Source organism: Coregonus clupeaformis, chromosome 29 (assembly GCF_020615455.1).
Source record: "Coregonus clupeaformis isolate EN_2021a chromosome 29, ASM2061545v1, whole genome shotgun sequence".
NCBI classification, from domain to species: Eukaryota; Metazoa; Chordata; class Actinopteri; order Salmoniformes; family Salmonidae; genus Coregonus; species Coregonus clupeaformis.
In genome coordinates this window covers 41,961,477-41,982,519 of record NC_059220.1, presented here as the reverse complement: position 1 = coordinate 41,982,519, position 21,043 = coordinate 41,961,477, and the positions used below count along the sequence as shown (strand labels likewise).

Genomic DNA, 21,043 nt, shown 5'->3' with positions numbered 1-21,043 from the left:
CCGCTATTTCCTAGGCTTTAGCTCAGTCAGCTAACACTTGAGTCGCACGGATAACCCAGTTTCAAAACCCAGTCAGTTGCACTGACTTCGGCAGTCATCATTCAAGGCACTGTACATTATGTTTTTGTATGGCTAACTAGATCTCTCCTCCTCCATAGTTCCGTACGGACATCGCCAGGACTGAGTACTTGTCCAACGCGGACGAAAGGCTGCGCTGGCAGGCCAACTCCCTCCCAGCAGACGACCTATGCACCGAGAACGCCATCATGCTCAAGAGGTTCAACAGGTGAGTGTAATACATCCGAACCAAAATATAATGTATCATCCCGTACTGTAGGACTTGAGGTGGCGTATAGAACCAACACAGAGGGGTAGAGTGTGGTTGTTCTCTCATAAACGTGTAGTGAAGGCTCAGATCATCACTGTGGATCATGTTGGGAGATACAAAACGGTTCCATTTCTCATCTTTAGTCTTAAAGAGCGACTGCCCCTAAAAAGCAACTTCTCATTTTGAAAACGGCCTATGTGGCATCAATATGAGTCAGAAACATGTATTCTAGTGTCAAAATTGAATACAAAGTGTAGATAGGATAATTGGTCAAAGTCAGTCTCGTCCAAAACGGAGATTTGCGAGATGATAGGAAAGAAATGGTATGTCTTGGAATGAACGGTACCATAACTGTTTTCCGTGGGTTGGGTTTATTTTTTATCCTGCCCACAGCTGGCAGCACCCAAGTAATCATCAACTGCACGCGACCCGTTCGTAATGCCCATGGTCAATTCGGTTTGACATTCGATATCCCTATGGGCGTAGTTAGGGACCATATGTAAATTACACAATGTACATGGGACAATATTTTAAAAGTTAAATATCTCCAAATTTCAATGACTTAAAAACATCAAACCAACTATAAATTGTAGAAATGCATATACAAATATCGAAAGTGTTTTATTTATTTTTAACTAAAAGATGTGCAACATGAAAATATTGTACCATTTACATTGTAATTTACAGAGATAGGCTATCCAATGTCAAACCAATTTAGCCATGGTCACACAACCAGCCAGCTGAAGCTAATTGGCTAAATAAGTTGGCTGGCACTATATTAGCACTAGCTAACCTAGGCGACTTCAAGACACAAGACCTGGTTAGACCGTTTCAAGTTATCTAGAAGGGTGAGGGTACTGTGTACTGTTTTGACAGAGTGAATCTGCAAATGCTTGCCACGTGCGAACACACACAAGAGACACCCACATTAACCCCCCCAATACTGTCATTTGGCTTCAGTCATGGCTGCGGCATTTCTTAATGAACAAGCCGAAAAACGAGGCCAAATCAGGAAGTTCAGCCCCCTTTAATTGTGGGAATGTTTTATAATGAATGCCTATCCCAGTTCAAAAGTACAGCTTTTATAAACACTCCTGGAAAGTTGGCCTTTTGGACTAAATGAGATCCTAATAAATAAATACACTTTGCCTTTCCCAGGTATCCCCTAATCATCGACCCGTCTGGCCAGGCCACAGAGTTCATCATGAACGAGTACAAGGACCGCAAGATCACCAGAACCAGCTTCCTGGATGACGCCTTCAGGAAGAACCTGGAGAGCGCCCTGCGATTTGGAAACCCTCTGCTTGTGCAGGTCAGAACAGTCTCCTCTTGGTCTATCCAGCATGTTCCATACCATGTATACCTATGCAACTAGTATGTAACGCATGCTTTTAATCTGAATAAATTGGGAAGTAGTGCTCAACTGCTGTTGCTGTAAATATCATCTCTCAGACTGGTAACACAAATTGTATTATATTTAACATAAGCTTTAATGTAAATGTTAGGTCCAGTAGCTAGCGTACGCAACATTTGGTTCTGGGTTCCAAGATAATGGTAGATTGGGTTATCCAACCTTAGTTCAATTGGGGAAACCATTTTGCTGGCATGTAACTGATAATATTTCACTGTCTCTTTCAGGATGTGGAGAGCTACGACCCCATCCTTAACCCGGTGCTCAACAGAGAGGTGCGCAGGACCGGAGGACGCGTGCTTATCACCCTCGGTGACCAGGACATTGACTTGTCCCCATCCTTCGTCATCTTCCTCTCCACCCGTGACCCCACGGTGGAGTTCCCTCCAGACCTGTGTTCTCGTGTGACCTTTGTCAACTTCACGGTGACTCGCAGCAGTCTGCAAAGCCAGTGTCTCAACGAGGTGCTGAAGGCCGAGAGGCCTGACGTGGACGAGAAGCGCTCCGACCTCCTCAAACTGCAGGGTGAGACGTGCGCACACATACACAGTATGAAAATGTATGCACTCAATAACTGTAAGTCGCTCTGGATAAGAGTGTCTGCTAAATGACAAAAAAATAAAAAATAAACACGTCCTCTTATCTATCCCGGACCTGATTTCATGTGAATGAAACTCGTATACGGATCTGACTTCTGATGTGCAATGGACACAAATAAAGTATCTTACCCTCTTCTCTTAGTCCTATTTTATCCTTAAAATATCAAAGCACTAACCTTCACTGTCCTCCCCTTCTCCTCTCCATACCTCCACCAGGTGAGTTCCAGGTACGTCTGCGCCAACTGGAGAAGTCCCTGCTGCAGGCCCTGAACGAGGTCAAGGGTCGTATCCTGGACGACGACACCATCATCACCACCCTGGAGAACCTGAAGAAGGAGGCAGCAGAGGTGACCAGGAAGGTGGAGGAGACAGACATCGTGATGGCCGAGGTGGAGACTGTGTCGCAGCAGTACCTGTCCCTCGCTTCGGCTTGCAGCTCCATCTACTTCACCATGGAGGCCCTCAACCAGGTATGCAGAGAGATGCGCGCACACACTCACTAGGGTTGGGCGGTTTCCAGATTCTCATACAGTCCTTCTCTCATCCTGGGATGTACCGTATTACCGGTTTAGTACACAAGGGGGCGCCAAAAAAAACACACAAAAAAAGACCATTGGGCGTCTGTTACCAGAATGCTAACAAAATTAGCACAAGTAATAGCGAATTTCCATGGAGGCTCCTAACTAAATATGTTAACGAGCGCAAACGAAAATAAACTAATTGCAAAGACGGGCAATCCTACTCATAAAGTTGTACATGTATAAGTAGGAGCTACCGAATGTCATTTCTGGTGAGTTTGGACATTTGCAAGCGAATGTGAACGAGAGATATTGTGCAAATGAACAAGTTTTGATGCATGTTTGTCTGAAGGAAGAACAGTACTGGCTCTGAAGCAGCATGTGTACACGTTCACATTGTGTCTGTGTGGAGTCTGGAGTCGCTAGGGCAGCGATTCCCAAACGAGGGGTCCTGACCCCATGTGGGGTCAACTGATATGAAAATGGGTCGCGGGAGAATTTCCAAAACCCTGAAGGGGGAAAAAAAGAAATATACAAAAAATAATTTTGTCAGATAACACTGTTAAACAAATAATGTATGCTATTGCTAGCAATCAAGTGGAAACTCTGACTGAACAACTCAAACTCCCTAGATTATGCTCTCCAAATGGACGTTAGCTGTGAGGGCTGAGATGTCCATGAATTGACTTTTGTTCGCTATACATGTCAGGGGATGCTATTCACGAGGACATATTGTTCTGTCTCACGATTCCCAAGAATTAAATGGCACGGGGGATGTTCAGTATGTTGTATGGCTATATTGACGAAAAACTGATTCCATGGGATCTAATGGTGGACTTTTGCACAGATGGGGCTCCCATCTATGGCGGGACAGTGGGCAGGCCTCTGCACTCTAGTTATGAATGTGTCTGACATATGGACGCATTGTATGATACACCAAGAGCAACTGGTGGCAAAAGAGCTGAGCACAGAACTCTGAGATATACTGCAGCAGGTAACTTCGATTGTAAACCACATCAAACCACATCCACTGCGCGCACGCATGTTTGCAAAACTATGTGGAGATATGGGATCAGAGCATGACAATGTTCTATTTCACATTGATGCTTGGTGGTTATCGAGGGGGAGTGTTGTAAAGATTTTTTGCATTGAGAGAGGAACTGTTGTCATTCACAATGGATGTAAAAAAACAGACTTGGTAGACTTTCTGTGTAATGAAAAGAAAATGTCTCCTTGCCTATGTAACAGACATATTTGGGAAACTGAATGCAAGCACTATACCGAACCATTACAGCTTGTATGACTTCTTGTCCATCTCCAGATCCACTTCCTGTACCAGTACTCACTGCACTTCTTCCTGGACATCTACCACACAGTGCTATACGAGAATGGCAACCTGAAGAGCGTCAGCGACCACACCCAGCGCCTCACCCACATCACCAAGGACCTCTTCCAGGTAACCGCACATCTCAAACCCCTTATAGAACTTAGGACATCTAGAACACCTTCTCGAACCTAGAAAATCTAGAACACTGTCTTGAACCTCACATCACTAACACCTCACACCTAGAACACCTCACACCTAGAACACCTTCTAGACAAGAACTTAGAACATCTAGAACATATTTTAGAATCTAGAACATCACATCTAGAACTGGGGTTGTTCTTCATAGATCTCAAATCAATGGGTGTTTGTTAAGAGGTTTCTAGTGCAGAGCAACAATCCGATTCTCCTTGTAGGGGGCATTCAATAGAGTGGCCAGAGGCATGTGCAACCAGGACCACATCACCTTCGCCATGCTCTTAGCCAGGATCAACCTGAAAGGCATGACCAGGTAATGAACTTTGAGGTTTCTACACTTTCTTTGTTATGTGAAGGATAAGGTCCATGGATCAGTTCCAATATCTACACTACAACAATCTATTGAGGATGCATTCTAAGTGGTATGCTACTGTGGACAGTGTGATGTAGCCCGTGAATCTTATTGATTACCATTTTTTGTTTCCTTCAGCGAGCCGTCCTACGACGCAGAGTTCCAGCACTTCCTGCGCGGCGCGGAGATGGTGCTGAAGGGCACAGCGGTACCTAAGGTGAAGGGCCTGACCACGGAGCAGTGCGAGGCCATGATCATCCTCAGCCACCTCCGCGCCTTCAAGGATCTGGTCTCCAAGGTGGAGGCTGATGAGGTGAGAGATTGTTGAAAGAAAAGGAGGGAAAGAAGCTGAAGAAAATGACTTTTGCAATGTGAAGTTCTTTATTTAACTGTTCATGCTAAACAGAAGTGCATTAAAATATATATTTTTTTAAGAAAGAAAGGAAAATAAAGTTGTCATTGAGGTTGACATTGCTTTTTTCTATCATTGCAGCAATTCTTCATGTGGATCGAGAGCAACTCTCCGGAGCTGTCCGTGCCCTACCTGTGGACAGAGGAGAAGCAGTCAAGTGAGTCTTTCAATCAGTGTTGTAATGTGTTCTACTTTGAAAAACCATTTGAAACCACAAAGCTAAGTTTAGTAGGCTGTTTTGCAATGTCAAGATTCCATTTATGCACTTGATAGAAGCTGCATACAAATATAACATTCAGAAAATGGGTAGTTGGAGTGCATGTTCTTCAAAGTGGTGAGAGGAAAGTGTGCTTCAGTAAAACAGGGATTCTGTGCAGTCCAACTGCAATGTAGTCAATCTCACAAATGTCCTTGGTCGGTCCTCCTCAGCATCCATCGGTCAGGCAGTGCACCAGCTGCTGCTGATCCAAGCCTTCCGTCCGGACCGCATGCTGGCCATCGCCCACATCTTTGTTGCCAAGGTCCTGGGAGACAACTTCATGGCAATTATCGAGCAGCCCCTGGACCTGGGAAACATTGTGGAAAGCGAGGTACGGATGTCAAGACATCCCTAAAGCGTCAATCTCCATTTAGGGCCAGTTTCCGAGATGGATTGAGCCTAGTCTTGGACTAAAAAGAATGTCCAATGGAGGTTCTCCGTTGAAAGTGCTTCTTAGTTCAAGACTAGGCTTAAATGTGCTGAAAAAGCAATTGCCATTATGAGACTACAATTGCTTTTCTTAATTTATTAGCAGTTGATATGTTTCGAATGTTAAATGGACACTCAAGCACAAAGTGGGAAAAATTTGTACAAGGAACCAATACAGTTCCTTGTACATCACTTATTTAGACTGTAAATCTCCTGCTGAAACATCTGCCTGTTTTCCTACCCACCTAGGTGAAACCCAGTACCCCTGTTCTGATGTGCTCCGTGCCCGGGTACGACGCCAGCGGCCTGGTCCGGGACCTGGCTGCCGAGCAAAACAAACACATCACCTCCATCTCCATCGGTAGGTGTGCTAAAGTAGGGTTGGAGTCGATTGAGTTTTAATTTACATCCCAGTAATTTAGGAATTACTGACATATCTACTGGCATTTTAAAAACCTGGTTCCTCCTCTTCTCTCTCCTCAGGTTCTGCTGAGGGCTTCAACAAGGCCGACCGCGACATCAACACCGCCGTCAAGTCCGGCAGGTGGGTGATGCTGGAGAACGTGCACCTGGCTCCTGGTTGGCTGATGCAGCTGGAGAAGAAGCTCCACTCCATGCAGCCCCACGCCAGCTTCCGCCTCTTCCTCACCATGGAAATCAACCCTAAGGTCAGATTGAAGTTCATTAGAATAACATTGCATTATTATTTATTTATAAAGTGTGAGACCTTGTATAATACACTTTTAAATACATCTTTATTATAGCCATTAAACCAGTATGAAACTAGATGTATTTTCCATACATTATTAGGACCGCTCCAAAGACTAAACACAAAAAAGCAGACTATGGAAAGGCTACAAATTAGTGATTTTATTTTGAACATTCATTGTAGATTAAAGATATAGAAAATTTCAATTACAAATGTCTACATGAGGTATAATTTAGCATTCTGGTTTGTTTATCTCAAGCTTTTCCTCACTGTGGCACAGTTGTGGATGACTTACCTAATGAGACTATCTAAATGGGTTTTCTCTCGCTTATTCCTCTCAGGTGCCAGTGAACCTGCTACGTGCTGGACGTATCTTTGTATTTGAGCCCCCTCCCGGTGTCAAGGCCAACATGCTGAGGACCTTCAGCAGCATCCCTGTGGCTCGCATGTGCAAGGTGACACAACCATATGAATCTCTGGCTTTCCTCTGCCTCGCTCTCGTTCTCTCTCTCTGGCTTTCTCTCTGTTCTCTCCTGTCACTCTAACTCTGTGTTGGCCTCTCACTTACACACACTCCTTCCTCTGTAAACTTGACTGAATGTTTTCCTTTGACCTTGATTATTAAACCAACCTCTTCCTCTGCAGGCTCCCAACGAGCGCGCCCGCCTCTACTTCCTGCTGGCTTGGTTCCATGCAGTCATCCAGGAGCGCCTGCGCTACGCCCCGCTGGGCTGGTCCAAGAAGTACGAGTTCGGAGAGTCGGACCTGCGCTCAGCCTGCGACACCGTGGACACCTGGCTGGACGACACCGCTAAGGTCAGTCACACGTAAAATACACCCACACTGTTGTCTCTTACATAAGGTTCTTTCTGTATGCAGCAAGTCTCTTGTATTAGATGATGAATCCATCCCAAACCTGATTCTATGTGAGTGAAACTCTTATACAGATCTGACTTCTGATAATGCAATTCACACACAATATATACATTCTTGCAAATGGGAATGAAGTTGTTGGTCACAAAATGAACACAGAAAATGTGTCCCTAGAGCGCATTGACTATAAATCAAATCAAATTGTATTCGTCACTTACACATGTTTAGCAGATGTTATTGCAGGTGTAGCGAAATGCTTGCGCTTCTAGCTCCGACAGAATCAAAACATATGTTATATACAGTGCGGTCCAAAATGAAATGATACAATGACAATGATGTTAAAGTGCAGACTGTCAGCTTTAATTTGAGGGTATTTTCATCCATATCGTATTAACCCTTTAGAAATTACAGCACTTTTTGTACATCGTCCCCCTATTTTAGGGAACCAAAAGTATTTGGGCAAATTAACTTGTGTATTCAGGGTTCTACCCAGGATTTTATAACAGGGACTCAGAGATTTTTATGTTTTTTAACACCTGTAACTGCCATTTCCTGCAATCTAGGGCAAAAAAATACTATATTATGCTGTGGTGCCTGGCCTTAAATGATAACAAATAAAGTAAAACAATTAAATTAAATGTGACTCTACAAACTTGTTGGATGCATTTGCAGTTTTTTGGTTGTGTTTCAGATTATTTTGTGCCCAATAGAAATGCATGATAAATTATGTATTGTCATTTGAGTTCATTTTATTGTAAATAAGAATATAATGTTTCTAAACATTAATGTGGATGCTACCATGATTACAGATAATCCTAAATTAATCGTGAATAATGATGAGTGAGAAAGCTAGAGGCATAAATATCAACCCCCCCTCAGAAATGCTAACCTCCCCTGTTATTGTAATGGTGAGAGGTTAGCATGTCTTGGATGTATGATCTTTGTGCCTCTTAACTTTCTCACTCATCATTATTCACAACAAACCAAAAAACTATTTGGCCCTCCTGTAGATCAGTTGGTAGAGCATGGCGCTTGCAACGCAAGGGTTGTGGGTTTGTTTCCCACGGGGGCCCAGTATGAAAAATGTATGCATTCACTAATTGTAAGTCACTCTGGATAAGAGCGTCTGCTATATGACTAAAATGTCAATTGGATCACTGTCCAAATACTTTTGGACCTCACTGTATGCAGGGCTCTAAATAAAATATTTTCATTGGTAGCACTGGTGCTCCCAACTTAAAGTTAGGAGCACAACTTGAAATGTAGGAAATAAGATTTTTTTTAAACAATTGATTGAGATACAGCCTATATGAATTCTAGCTACATTTGAAGCACATGTTGTGCCCTATAAACTACACTGAACAAAAATATAAATGCAACATGCAACAATTTCAAAGATTTTACTAAGTTACAGTTCATATAAGGAAATCAGTCAATTGAAATAAATTCATTAGGCCCTAATCTATTGATTTCACATGACTGGCAATACAGATATGCATCTGTTGGGAACAGATACCTTAAAAAGACAGAAAGCCAGTCAGTATCTGGTGTGATCACCATTTGCCTCATGTAGCACGACACATCTTCTTCACATAGAGTTGATCAGGCTGTTGATTGTGGCCTGTGGAATGTTGTCCCACTCCTCTTCAATGGCTGTATGAAGTTGCTGGATATTGGCGGGAACTGGAACACGCTGTCGTACACGTAGATCCAGAGCATCCCAAACATGCAGGCCATGGAAGAACTGGGACATTTTCAGTTTCCAGCATTTGTGTACAGATCCTTGCGACATGGGGCCATGCATTATCATGCTGAAACATGAGATGATGGCGGTGGATGAATGGCACGACAATGGGCCTCAGGATCCCGTCACGGTATCTTTGTGCATTCATTTAAAGAGCAATTGTGTTAGTTGTCCGTAGCTTATGATTGCCCATACCATAACCCCACCGCCACCATGGGGCACTCTGTTCACAATGTTGCATCAGCAAACCACTCGCCCACACGACGCCATACATGCAGTCTGCCATCTGCCCGGTAGAGTTGAAACAGGAATTCATCCATGAAGAGCACACATCTCCAGTGTGCCAGTAGCCATCAAAGGTGAGCATTTGCCACTGATGTCGGTTACAACGCCAAACTGCAGTCAGGTTAAGACCCTGGTGAGGACAACGAGCACACAGATGAGCTTCCTTGGGACGGTTTCTGACAGTTTGTGCAGAAATGTTTAGGTTGTGCAAATCCACAGTTTCATTAGCTGTCTGGGTGGCTGGTCTCAGACGATCCCGCAGGTGAAGAAGCCGGATGTGGAGGTCCTGAGCTGGCGTGGTTACACATGGTCTGCGGTTGTGAGGCCAGTGGGATGTACTCCCAAATTATCTAAAATGACGTTGGAGGCGGCTCATGGTAGAGAAATTAACATTCAATTCTCTGGCAACAGCTCTGGTGGACATTCCTGCAGTCGGCATGCAAATTGCACGCTCCCTCAACTTGAGACATCTGTGTCATTGTGTTGTGTGACACAACTGCACATTTTATTGGCCTTTTATTGTCCCCAGCACAAGGTGCACCTGTGTAATGATCATGCTGTTTAATCAGCTTCTTGATATGCCACACCTGGTGGATGGATTATCTTGGCAAAGGAGAAATGCTCACTAACAGGGATGTAAACAAAGTTGTGCACAATTTGAGAGAAATAAGCTTTTTGTGTGTATGGGAAGACATGCAAGAAATCTGTCATTCATTCATTGCTATGATCATTAATCTCCTGAAGAAGCTAGCCCTTTTCCTTTTTCTGTGCCGCCAAATGTTTGGATATACTGGTAAGGTTACCAGGTTGTTAGCTAGCTAGCCAATGAGGTAACATGACTGAACAAAGTGTAGACAACTGGGTAACGACGTGTGAGTCGTTTTTAGAATGGCCCACAACATGGTTTATGTTATGAATGTTAAATGCGTTCCCGGCGATCCGCTATAGGAAGATACAAATATTGTGCCGGTAATATGGGTCAGATCCTATGACCTGGTTGGGCTAGAAGCAAGCCGTTTTCGCTGTAGTAATGGTGCAACCATTATGCTTTTTTTTTACCTTGGGCACTCTGAAACAATGGTACAGCGAAGCCTTATCATTACAATAATTATTATCTGCGAGATTTTATTCCTAGTCGCACGGTGCTCCCAAAATAAAAATGTGCATATGCGACCAAATTGGTCACACTTTAAAGCCCTGACTGTATGTATTTCTATGGTGGTAACTTTCTATTATTGTCTTCCTCCACAACCCTAGGGCCGTCAGAACATCTCCCCAGACAAGATCCCCTGGGCAGCCCTGAAGACCCTGATGGCCCAGTCCATCTATGGCGGCCGCATCGACAACGAGTTTGACCAGCGGCTGCTCAACACCTTCCTGGACCGCATCTTCACCACGGCCAGCTTCGACTCAGAGTTCAAACTGGCCTTCAAGGTGGACGGCCACAAGGACATCAAGATGCCCGATGGCATCCGGTCAGTGGCGGGGTTGGGGGTAGTGGTGTTAGTTTGGTTTTATTTCATTACATTGGCAACTAAAATATGCATTTTTTTATACAGTACATGCAAAGAAAACATAAAACATTGTTTCCAATAGATTGTGACCAATCCTTCTCAGCAAAACTTTTGTAAATGTCATAAAGAAATTCATAGGAAACCTTTTACATTCTTTACAAGTGCAACTTCTGAAATACACACATTTAGGAACTGTTGATTTCAGAAGGGGATTTTCTAACTTTCTCCATACTGTCTCAGTAACACTGTGTTGTTCTGTGTCTTTTTTCTTCCAGACGTGAGGAGTTCATGCACTGGGTGGAGATGCTGCCGGACACCCAGACCCCGTCCTGGCTGGGCCTGCCCAGCAACGCTGAGAAGGTCCTGCTCACCACTCAGGGTATGCTATTGGCTGCTGCTGGTTGTCGCCGGCTGCAGCTGCACTCAAGGGGCGTGTCCGGTTTTGTCTGTGGGATCCTTTGTCTGCTGCGAGGAGAGCTACAGGAGACATCATCTCCGGTTTCTCAATTTCTCTAATATCTCTCTCCATATCTGTTCTAACGCATCTTATTTTAATTTTAAATCTTATAGAGGAATGACTACCATAGATGAAGAGCATATTCTCACATTGCTTCCGTTAACTTGGATGCAATGGCATTGGTGGCTCATTATTAGCCTTTCCTTATCTTTTCCTCCTATCAGTTCCAGTGTTATAACACAAGCCTCGTGTGGTGGTAGCCGTGCCAATGTGAATGAGGGTGTTCTGTCGAGTGGGGGGTGTTCTCACCTTCCAGCAGCTGCATTTCACATTTATCGTGTCTTGCTTAGCTTCCGGTTCGAACTCCCAGCCGTTGATGCATCCATCCCTCCGTTCCCATTTGAATACATTGATTTCTCTCACAAAGCCCTGGAAATCTTCTTCATGCACGACTTCATGCCTCCATCCATCCCTCCATCACTTTGGGTTACTATGATTTTGTCACAGAGCCCACAGGAACCCTCTTCACTTCTATAGGTCCTCGTTTACAAAATACGGCACAGTCTCCTGATTACTCTTGACTTGGTGTCCTTGTTTTTGTCAAATGTCTTCTTGACTTATTGTATTGTAATCGCTCATTTTGAAGCACAACTACCCCTTTATTAACATGTGTATGAGAATGCAAGGCTTTTTATTTTCTACAATGCAAGGCATTGGTCTTGGTCCACGTTTAATTTCTTCTCCCCTCACTCCTCCTCCTCTTCCTTCCACGGGCTTGTCTCCTCCCCAACTCCCTCCCTCCCTCCTCTCCGGTTCCCCTTGTTGGGCTGCTCAGGCACTGACATGATGGGTAAGATGCTGAAAATGCAGATGCTGGAGGATGAGGATGACCTGGCCTACGAGAAGGAGACGAAGCGCGAGCGCACGGCGTCCACCTCAACCGAGGCCCAGCCCGCCTGGATGCGCACGCTGCGCACCACCGCCACCAACTGGCTGACGCTCATCCCGCAGGTGGTCAACCACCTCAAGCGAACGGTGGAGAACATCAAGGTAACGTCCCAGCAACGTCTCATCTGATTTGCGCAGCATCTCTGGAATCTGATGGGTTGAGGTTGGAAGAGTGTTCTTATGGTGTTTTACCACTTCTTCTATTTATAATATTACTTATTATATTATTTCGTACGTACGTACGTACGTACATAACGTAAAACTTCAGGTAAACGCAGAGTCTCAAATAGCCGCCTGTCCTTAATGGCCGGGCAACGGCACACATTTCAGCAAATAAACGCCTGTGTCAAATAAACGCTGGGTCTAAATTAATTTACGAGGTTTAATGTTTGATTTTTTTACATAAAATAATTCAGTAATGACTCAAATTATGGAAATCATTCGTTTTGAAACTGCTAGCCAAGTTTTTATTTTTCCGAAATAGAGGCATACTAAGAAAGAAACGTGACACGGTGTGTAAATAACACATTAGTGCAGGAAATGAAGAAATTGATTAAAATGCTGGAAGTGAATGCTGGATATTAAACAATTAACTATGCAAATGAGCAAAAGCTGTCTGCGTTAAATAGATACTTGGCTCAAATAGAAGCCTATCTCTAATAACCACCTGTTGTGTTCAGTGATTTAAGCTATTCATTTTAGTTTTACGGTACGCGCGCGCACGGATGCAAAAACTGCCGTCTCTTAAGGATCTTTGCATTAAATGATAAATCTATCCCGAACCGGATTTCATGTGAATGAAACTCGTATATGGATCTGACTCCTGATAATGCAATTCACACACACTCTGGCTGTAGGTGTCTTTTTCAAGGACTGTACAGGTGAAAAGAATGCCATTATCTTGTTTAACAAACATATATTTCCTCCCCCAACCCACCCACCCACCCACACACACACACACAGGACCCCCTGTTCCGTTTCTTTGAACGCGAGGTGAAGATGGGCGCCCGCATGCTTCAGGAGGTGCGTCAGGACCTGACTGATGTGGTGCAGGTGTGCGAGGGCAAGAAGAAACAAACCAACGACCTGCGCACCCTCATCAACGACCTCGTCAAAGGTTCTCTCATTCTCTACCCAATCCTCAATCATTTTAATTCATTCACTACTACATCTACCACATTGGTCTCAATTTACTGCACTAGCCAAACAATTTAAACTCCTAAACTTCTTCCACTACCATAAAATGCTTTTATACAAGTGAAGCAAGCGCACACATTCTTTTCCGGAAAATGTACATTTTCTAGTTATTACACCCAATCTGGTTGTACAGTCACAATATGTGAAATTGAATATGGTAACATATTGACTATTTCAAGTCAATATGGTTGTATAGAGTCTGTCTAGAAGGATTCCCAATGCTAACATGTAGCATGTCTCCTCCAGGTATCCTGCCCCGTAGCTGGTGCCGCTACACCGTGCCCACCTCTATGACTGTCATCCAGTGGGTGGCCGACTTTAGCGAGCGCATCAAGCAGCTGCAGGCCATCTCCCAGGGAGCCGCCAGCGGGGGCGCTAAGGAGCTCAAGGTATCTGTCCTCTATATTAAAGGGATAGTCTCCTGTTTGCCTAATTCGTCAGGTTAGTATATTGCTAATGTTCACATCCCGTTGGATATTATTCATTCAACTCTGAATGACTTGAACTACTCCAAAGAAGTCCATGAACAGTTTGTCACAGTTAAGAACAAAGCCACTCTGGAAGCTATCCCTTGTAATACCACATGGTGGATTTGCCATGGATTGAAACCATAGTTGAGACATTGGACTAGGTATTGGACTCTAACCAGTGTTAACCATAACTCCACCCACTCTGAATTCATGTCTCCTCTTCTCTTCTGTCCAGAACATCCACGTGTGCCTGGGCAGCCTGTTTGTCCCTGAGGCCTACATCACGGCCACCCGTCAATACGTGGCCCAGGCCAACAGCTGGTCCCTGGAGGAGCTGTGTCTGGAGGTCAACGTCACCACCGCCCAGGAGGCCGCGCTCGACGCCTGCAGCTTCGGCATCAAAGGTCCCACTCATCAGTCTCTCTATAGACAGTATACAGTATACAGTACCAGTCAGGGCACTAGGTATTCTCACCAGAGAGGAAGAATTACCACAACACCAGCGGAACACTAAAGCTACTTTTTGATATAGTTGTGCTTTGGCTCAGATTTTTCTAGGGCTGGTTTCTTGGATCCATATTAAGGCTAGTCCTGGATCAAAACAACATTTCATAATGGAAACTCTCCATTGAAAGAGTTTTATTTGGTTGGCTGTGATGACACACTTAGCCTCACTTAGGAGTGCTTTGATAATGAGAACACCTTAATACTCAAATAACTTCTGAGCCAATGTCTACTGACTGGAAGAAAAAATAAAATAAAGTGTTTAAACCGGCGCCTATTGTTTATCCAATGTGCGTGATCAACCTAAGTGACCTTAACATTACCCCTCATTATTCCCGACAGGTCTGAAGCTGCAGGGAGCCACCCACGGCAACAACAAGCTCTCCCTCTCCAACGACATCTCCACTGAGCTGCCACTGACTCAGCTGCACTGGGTGAAGCAGTTGAGTGCCGAGAAGAGGCACATGGTACGGCTCATAGCAACAGATACTGCACTCTACATGGGAATGCACAAAATGCTTTCTTTTAGATTCAATTCAATACTAAAACTTTATTTATCCCCTCAGGGGTATTGCCAGATTACAAATATCAACATTTTCCACTTATAATACAGACCACACATTCCCTTAGAATGTATCCAATAAATAGATGGCTCATAGGAAGTCAGTTAAATACCTACAATTAAGTTGGGAGCTATTCATCAAATCAAATTTTATTTGTCACATACACGTGTTTAGCAGATGTTATTGCGGGTGTAGCGAAATTCTTGTGCTTTTAGCTCCGACAGTGCAGTAATATCTAACAAGTAACTTCTAACAATTTCACAACATACACACAAATCTAGCAAATCCTAGTCTATATTGTCCAAATACCATGAAAATCGTACTGTCTTAATGACATAACACACTTGTATATCTGTCATTCCCACAGGTCACTCTGCCCGTGTATCTGAACTTCACCAGAGCCGATCTCATCTTCACCGTAGACTTTGACATCGCCACCAAGGAAGACCCTCACAACTTCTACGAGCGCGGCGTGGCAGTGCTCTGCACAGAGTAGTGTCACCAAAAGCCTGGAGAATTCCTATTAATAATCATTCCTATTAATCATTTATTCGTAGTGTAGTCCTCTTATGAAACATAGTTTGTAAGGTAATGTCCATATGAAACAGTTTATTCAAGTAACTGTAGTTGAAGTAAAATCTGCATTTAACATCAATAGTAATTAGGAAGTGGTCAAGAAAGTCTGAGTAATGTAGTCAGTTGTCTTGTGTATGGGAAAATGGTGGCCTATGGAAAATGGGTCAGCTGGTTTGTGTATGGAAAAGGGAAGTTGGGAGAAAGTAAGGAATGTTTTTTTTATGAAGGATTCTGTATGTTTTTATAATGGCTTAAAGATTTTGGTTAATGACGACGTATCAATGATTTAAAATGTGGTTGCTAGTTATTAAATTGCTATTGGGCATAGTAGACTGCATACATTTCAAGATGTCTTTTTTGAATGAAAGACTGTTCCATGATTTGACTCTTAATGTGTGACCTTTTCAAAATGCATGACTAAGAATTGCACACAGAAAGGCCTGTGCACAATTACCATATTACTAGTCTCCTCCTATAAGTGAGGAAACGATATTGCTGCTTACTTATACAGATATGAGGGCCTGTCATGAATGGCCAACCAAACTATGGCTAAACCTGAGCCCTTTACTATGGGAACGGGGTGATACATTTGATTACTTTTTTTTAGATTTTAGTCATTTAGCAGACGCTCTTATCCAGAGCGACTTCCAATTAGTGAGTGCATACATTTTTCATACTGGCCCTCTGTTCTTCTGTTCTTGGGCTGAATTCCAAATTAACCCTAGCCCCTTGATGTAATGTGGAATGTTCACCCTGATACATTTCATACAATTGTCCAATCCTTTCATATGTACAGATGATCCTCTGTAGTCTGTGCCGAGCTTGTGGCTGGAATGCACCCAATTAATACTAAAATCGAGATTCATGGGGGGGGTTGTATGAGGGGAGCCATCTGTCATTGTCAGAACAGATGGAGAGCCACCTTATAACAGAAAGAATGCGCTGTGGTAACAGGAAATTCAGAAAGATTTTGTGGATGCTTTATTCTCAAGGACCTACAGAATACTCAATAAATCGAGTAATTTTATTAGTTGATATTAGTCTAAAGCATATCCTTCTAGCACATATTACAAGATATTTATTCCGTAACTACCATACAATAGGACTTGTAAATGCATTATTTATTCAGCCCCCAAAATATATCACCACACCAAAATATAAACCAGCAATGCAAATGAACATGGAATGTTATTCCTTACATTATTCCTTGTGAGAATGAAGTTCTTCAAATTCTGTGTTGGAAAATAAAGAGTGAAAGTGCATCTTCATTCATTCTGGACTCGGTGAGAAAGAGATGTTCTTGTAAACCTGAATAGCCACAACTTATACATCAATGTTCTCCAATAGATTGACTTCTATCAACTTGTTCTGCAAGAATGTGGTCCATGATCCTGTCCAGAAACAACTCCTAGCCCCTAAACATCTGTATTGGGTAGGCCGGTATAAGCAATATGGTTCTAACTACAACCACCCCTTTAAAATCCACAGTGTGTCTAGGCTATGGTGCCGTTTCTGGACATAGTCCAACTCCCCTCAGGAGGAGAATCCCCACTCTCCATTTTGGTGACGCACTGCCAACTGTGCTGTCTGCTCGTGAAAGACCGAACTTCCTTTTGAAGAGACACCTGAGAGGGGCGGGACTTTAGGGAGATTTCTCTGAAGAGCTCTACGTTGGGAATTGGTTAGCAGATCACAACCAACTTTTAGGTGCATACACCGCCACCTACTGTACTGGTGTGTGAGGCCATTCACGGCCTATCTACATTATATTATTTGATACAATAACACAACATTTGAAAATTAAAAGGAAAACTACACTACCACCTATTAGCCCTCTAAAACAAAACACACCACCCATTCCACTATTTAACCCTACCTAGTCCTATTCCAGACCAATGGTCTCAGAGGACATACAGTGCATTCGGAAAGTATTCAGACCCCTTGACTTTTTCCACATTTTGTTACGTTACAGCCTTATTCTAAAATGGATTACATTGTTTTTTTTCCCTCATCAATTTACACACAATACCCCATAATGCCAAAGCAAAAACAGTGTTTTAGCAATGTTGGCAAATTGAATACAAATAAGAAAGTGAAATATCACATTTACATAAGTATTCAGACCCTTTACTCAGTACTTTGTTGAAGCACCTTTGGCAGCGATTACAGCCTCAAGTCTTCTTGGGTATGACACTACAAGCTTGGCACACCTGTATTTGAGGAGTTTCTCCCATTCTTCTCTGCAGACCCTCTCAAGTTCTGTCAGGTTGGATGGGTTATTTCAGGTCTCTCCAGAGATTTCCAATCGGGTTCAAGTCCAGACTCTGGCTTCAGAGACTTGTCCCGAAGCCACTCCTGCGTTGTCTTGGCTGTGTGCTTAGGGTCATTGTCCTGTTGGAAGGTGATCCTTCTCCCCAGTCTGAGGTCTTGAGCGCTCTGGAGCAGGTTTTCATCAAGGATCTCTCTGTACTTTGCTCTGTTCATCTTTCCCTCGATCCTGACTAGTCTCCCAGTCCCTGACGCTGAAAAACATCCCCACAGCATGATGCTGCCACCACCATGTTTCACCAGAGGGATGGTGCCAGGTTTCCTCCAGACGTGACGCTTGGCATTCAGGCCAAAGAGTTCAATTTTGGTTTCATCAGACCAGAGAATCTTGTTTCTCATGGTCTGAGAGACCTTTAGGTGCCGTTTGGCAATCTCCAAGCGGGATTTCATATGCCTTTTACTGAGGAGTGGCTTCCGTCTGGCCACTCTACCATAAAGGCCTGATTGGTGGAGTGCTGCAGAGATGGTTGTCCTTCTGGAAGGTTCTTCCATCTCCACAGAGGAACTGTATATACAAAAGTATGTGGACACCCCTTCAAATTAGTGGATTTGGCTATTTCAGCCACACCCGTTGCTGACCGGTGTATAAAATCGAGTACACAGCCATGAAATCTCCATAGACAAACATTGGCAGTAGAATGGCCTTACCGAAGAGCTCAGTGACTTTCAACGTGGCACCGTCAGAGGATTCCACCTTTCCAACAAGTTAGTTCATCAAATTTCTGCCCTGCTAGAGCTGCCCCGGTCAACTGTAAGTGCTGCTTTTGTAAAATGGAAATGTGTAGGAGCAACAACGGCTCAGCCACAAAGTGGTAGACCACACAAGCTCACAAAACGGGACCGCCGAGTTCTGAAGCGCGTAAAAATGTCTGTCCTCGGTTGCAACACTCACTACCGAGTTCCAAACTGCCTCTGGAAGCAACATCAGCACAAGAACTCTTCGTCGGGAGCTTCATGAAATGGGTTTCCATGGCTGAGCAGCCACACACAAGCCTAAGATCACCATACGCAATGCCAAGCGTCGGCTGGAGTGGTGTAAAGCTCGCCGCCATTGGACTCTGGAGCAGTGGAAACGAGTTCTCTGGAGTGATGAATCACACTTCACCATCTGCCAGTCCGACGGACTAATCTGGGTTTGGCGGATGCCAGGAGAATGCTACCTGCCCCAATGCATAACGCCAACTGTAAAGTTTGGTGGAGGAAGAATAATGGTCTGGGGCTGTTTTTCATGGTTCGGGCTAGGCCCCTTAGTTCCAGTGAAGTGAAATCTTAACGCTACAGCATTAAATGACATTCTAGACGATTATGTGCTTCCAACATTGTGGCAACCATTTGGGGAAGGCCATTTCCTGTTTCAGCATGACAATGCCCCCGTGCATAAAGCGAGGTCCCTACAGAAATGGTTTGTCGAGATCGGTGTGGAAGAACTTGACTGGCCTACACAGAGCTCTGACCTCAATCCTATCGAACACCTTTGGGATAAATTGGACTGCGAGCCAGGCCTAACCGCCCAACATCAGTGCCCGACCTCACTAATGCTCTTTTGGCTGAATGGAAGCAAGTCCCTGCAGCAATGTTCCAACAGCTAGTGGAAAGCCTTCCCAGAAGGGTGGAGGCTGTTATTGTAGCAAAGGGGGGACCAACTCCATATTAATGCCCATGATTTTGGAATGAGATGTTCGACAAGCAGGTGTCAACATACCTTTGGTCATGTAGTGTATATGTTTTGGTAAGATTAGTTTCTTAGCGTTCATAGCAATGGTTATCAACTGTACCACAGAGATGGAACGTAAGTCACAGAAAATAGATGTTGTGGTGGCAGCTGCAGAGAAGTATTTGGGGTTACGAGATTTAACTTCAGAAGAGTTACAGGGTGTGTTGAGTGCAGTGGCGATTTTAGCATGTACAGTACCAGTCAAACGTTTGGACACACCTACTCATTCAAGGGTTTTTCTTTATTTTTACTATTTTTTACATTGTAGAATAATAGTGAAGACATCAAAACTATGAAATAACACATAGGGAATCATGTAGTAACCAGAAGTGTTAAATAAATAATTCTTCAGATTCTTCAAATAGCCACCCTTTGCCTTGATGACAGCTTTGCACACTCTTGGCATTCTCTCAACCAGCTTCACCTGGAATGCTTTTCCAACAGTCTTGAAGGAGTTCCCACATGCTGAGCACTTGTTGGCTGCTTTTCCTTCACTCTGCGGTCCAACTCATCCCAAACCATCTCAATTGTGGAGGCCAGGTCATCTGATGCAGCACTCCATCATTCTCTTTCTTGGTAAAATAGCACTTACACTGCCTGGAGGTGTGTTGGGTCATTGTTGGGTCATTGTCCTGTTGAAAAACAAATTATAGTCCCACTAAGCTCAAACCAGATGGGATGGCATATTGCTGCAGAATGCTGTGGTAGCCATGCTGGTTAAGTGTGCCTTGAATTCTAAATAAATCACAGTGTCACCAACAAACTTTTGACTGGTACTGTAAATCTTGGTGGGGCAAAAAAATCAATGTGGGATGCATGCCAGCAAAGCCACAACACAACACTAAACAATACATTAATTGCACTATAATGGTGACAAACCGTGCCCACAAACTATTAGGGCCTACATAAAGCTGTCCCAACAGCAGAGTCCCAACAGAAGTCCCAACATTTTACCACTGCTACACCTGGCTATCAGCGGAGCCTTACCTGGCAGAGAAACAGTTCATTCAGTCTCATTTACCGCTTTAAAAAAACATAGCTGATATGGCTGACTTGCTTAAACAAATCTGGTTTCTAATGACAATTGAGATGTGCAAACTATGGCATAAGGGGCCGACAAGCGGATAAGAGGCAATCCGTAATTCCGATTAAGAGATTAATGAGCGAGCCATGACAAACGTAGTCAATATAACTATTTTTTCAGCACTTTTGAAATGTACAGCGACAGAATTCAGAACATGGGCCGTTCTTACAGTGTTCTCCCTGTACACCAAGTCAGAACCGTAGGATAAATAAAGGGGGCATATAAGCAGACAATGAAAGCTCTTACA

At 43.8% G+C, this 21,043-nt stretch overlaps 1 protein-coding gene and 4 non-coding genes across 5 annotated transcripts in view; all 5 read left to right on the top strand.

Annotated features, from left to right (window-relative positions):
* dync1h1 (dynein, cytoplasmic 1, heavy chain 1) overlaps nt 1-16,011 on the top strand; it is a 53,746-nt gene extending 37,735 nt beyond the window's left edge. The window contains exons 55-75 of the mRNA XM_041855583.2: nt 159-286; nt 1,487-1,640; nt 1,967-2,264; nt 2,555-2,808; nt 4,178-4,312; nt 4,597-4,691; nt 4,869-5,043; nt 5,224-5,299; nt 5,572-5,732; nt 6,080-6,191; nt 6,314-6,498; nt 6,881-6,994; nt 7,185-7,355; nt 10,699-10,916; nt 11,231-11,334; nt 12,248-12,462; nt 13,324-13,477; nt 13,804-13,946; nt 14,263-14,431; nt 14,874-14,998; nt 15,462-16,011. Of these exons, the coding sequence (XP_041711517.2) occupies nt 159-286; nt 1,487-1,640; nt 1,967-2,264; nt 2,555-2,808; nt 4,178-4,312; nt 4,597-4,691; nt 4,869-5,043; nt 5,224-5,299; nt 5,572-5,732; nt 6,080-6,191; nt 6,314-6,498; nt 6,881-6,994; nt 7,185-7,355; nt 10,699-10,916; nt 11,231-11,334; nt 12,248-12,462; nt 13,324-13,477; nt 13,804-13,946; nt 14,263-14,431; nt 14,874-14,998; nt 15,462-15,590 (3,315 nt within the window). The 3' untranslated portion in view covers nt 15,591-16,011. The remainder of the gene's footprint in view (nt 1-158; nt 287-1,486; nt 1,641-1,966; nt 2,265-2,554; nt 2,809-4,177; nt 4,313-4,596; nt 4,692-4,868; nt 5,044-5,223; nt 5,300-5,571; nt 5,733-6,079; nt 6,192-6,313; nt 6,499-6,880; nt 6,995-7,184; nt 7,356-10,698; nt 10,917-11,230; nt 11,335-12,247; nt 12,463-13,323; nt 13,478-13,803; nt 13,947-14,262; nt 14,432-14,873; nt 14,999-15,461) is intronic.
* On the top strand, nt 2,368-2,440 carry LOC121545235. Its single transcript, XR_005996231.1, has one exon. It is a non-coding gene; the product is annotated as a small nucleolar RNA SNORD50 (small nucleolar RNA).
* On the top strand, nt 7,431-7,502 carry LOC121545232. Its single transcript, XR_005996228.1, has one exon. It is a non-coding gene; the product is annotated as a small nucleolar RNA SNORD50 (small nucleolar RNA).
* Nucleotides 13,119-13,190, top strand: LOC121545231. Its single transcript, XR_005996227.1, has one exon. It is a non-coding gene; the product is annotated as a small nucleolar RNA SNORD50 (small nucleolar RNA).
* LOC121545230 lies at nt 14,674-14,758 on the top strand. The gene has a single exon (XR_005996226.1). It is a non-coding gene; the product is annotated as a small nucleolar RNA SNORD103/SNORD85 (small nucleolar RNA).
* Nucleotides 16,012-21,043: the final 5,032 nt, after the last annotated feature.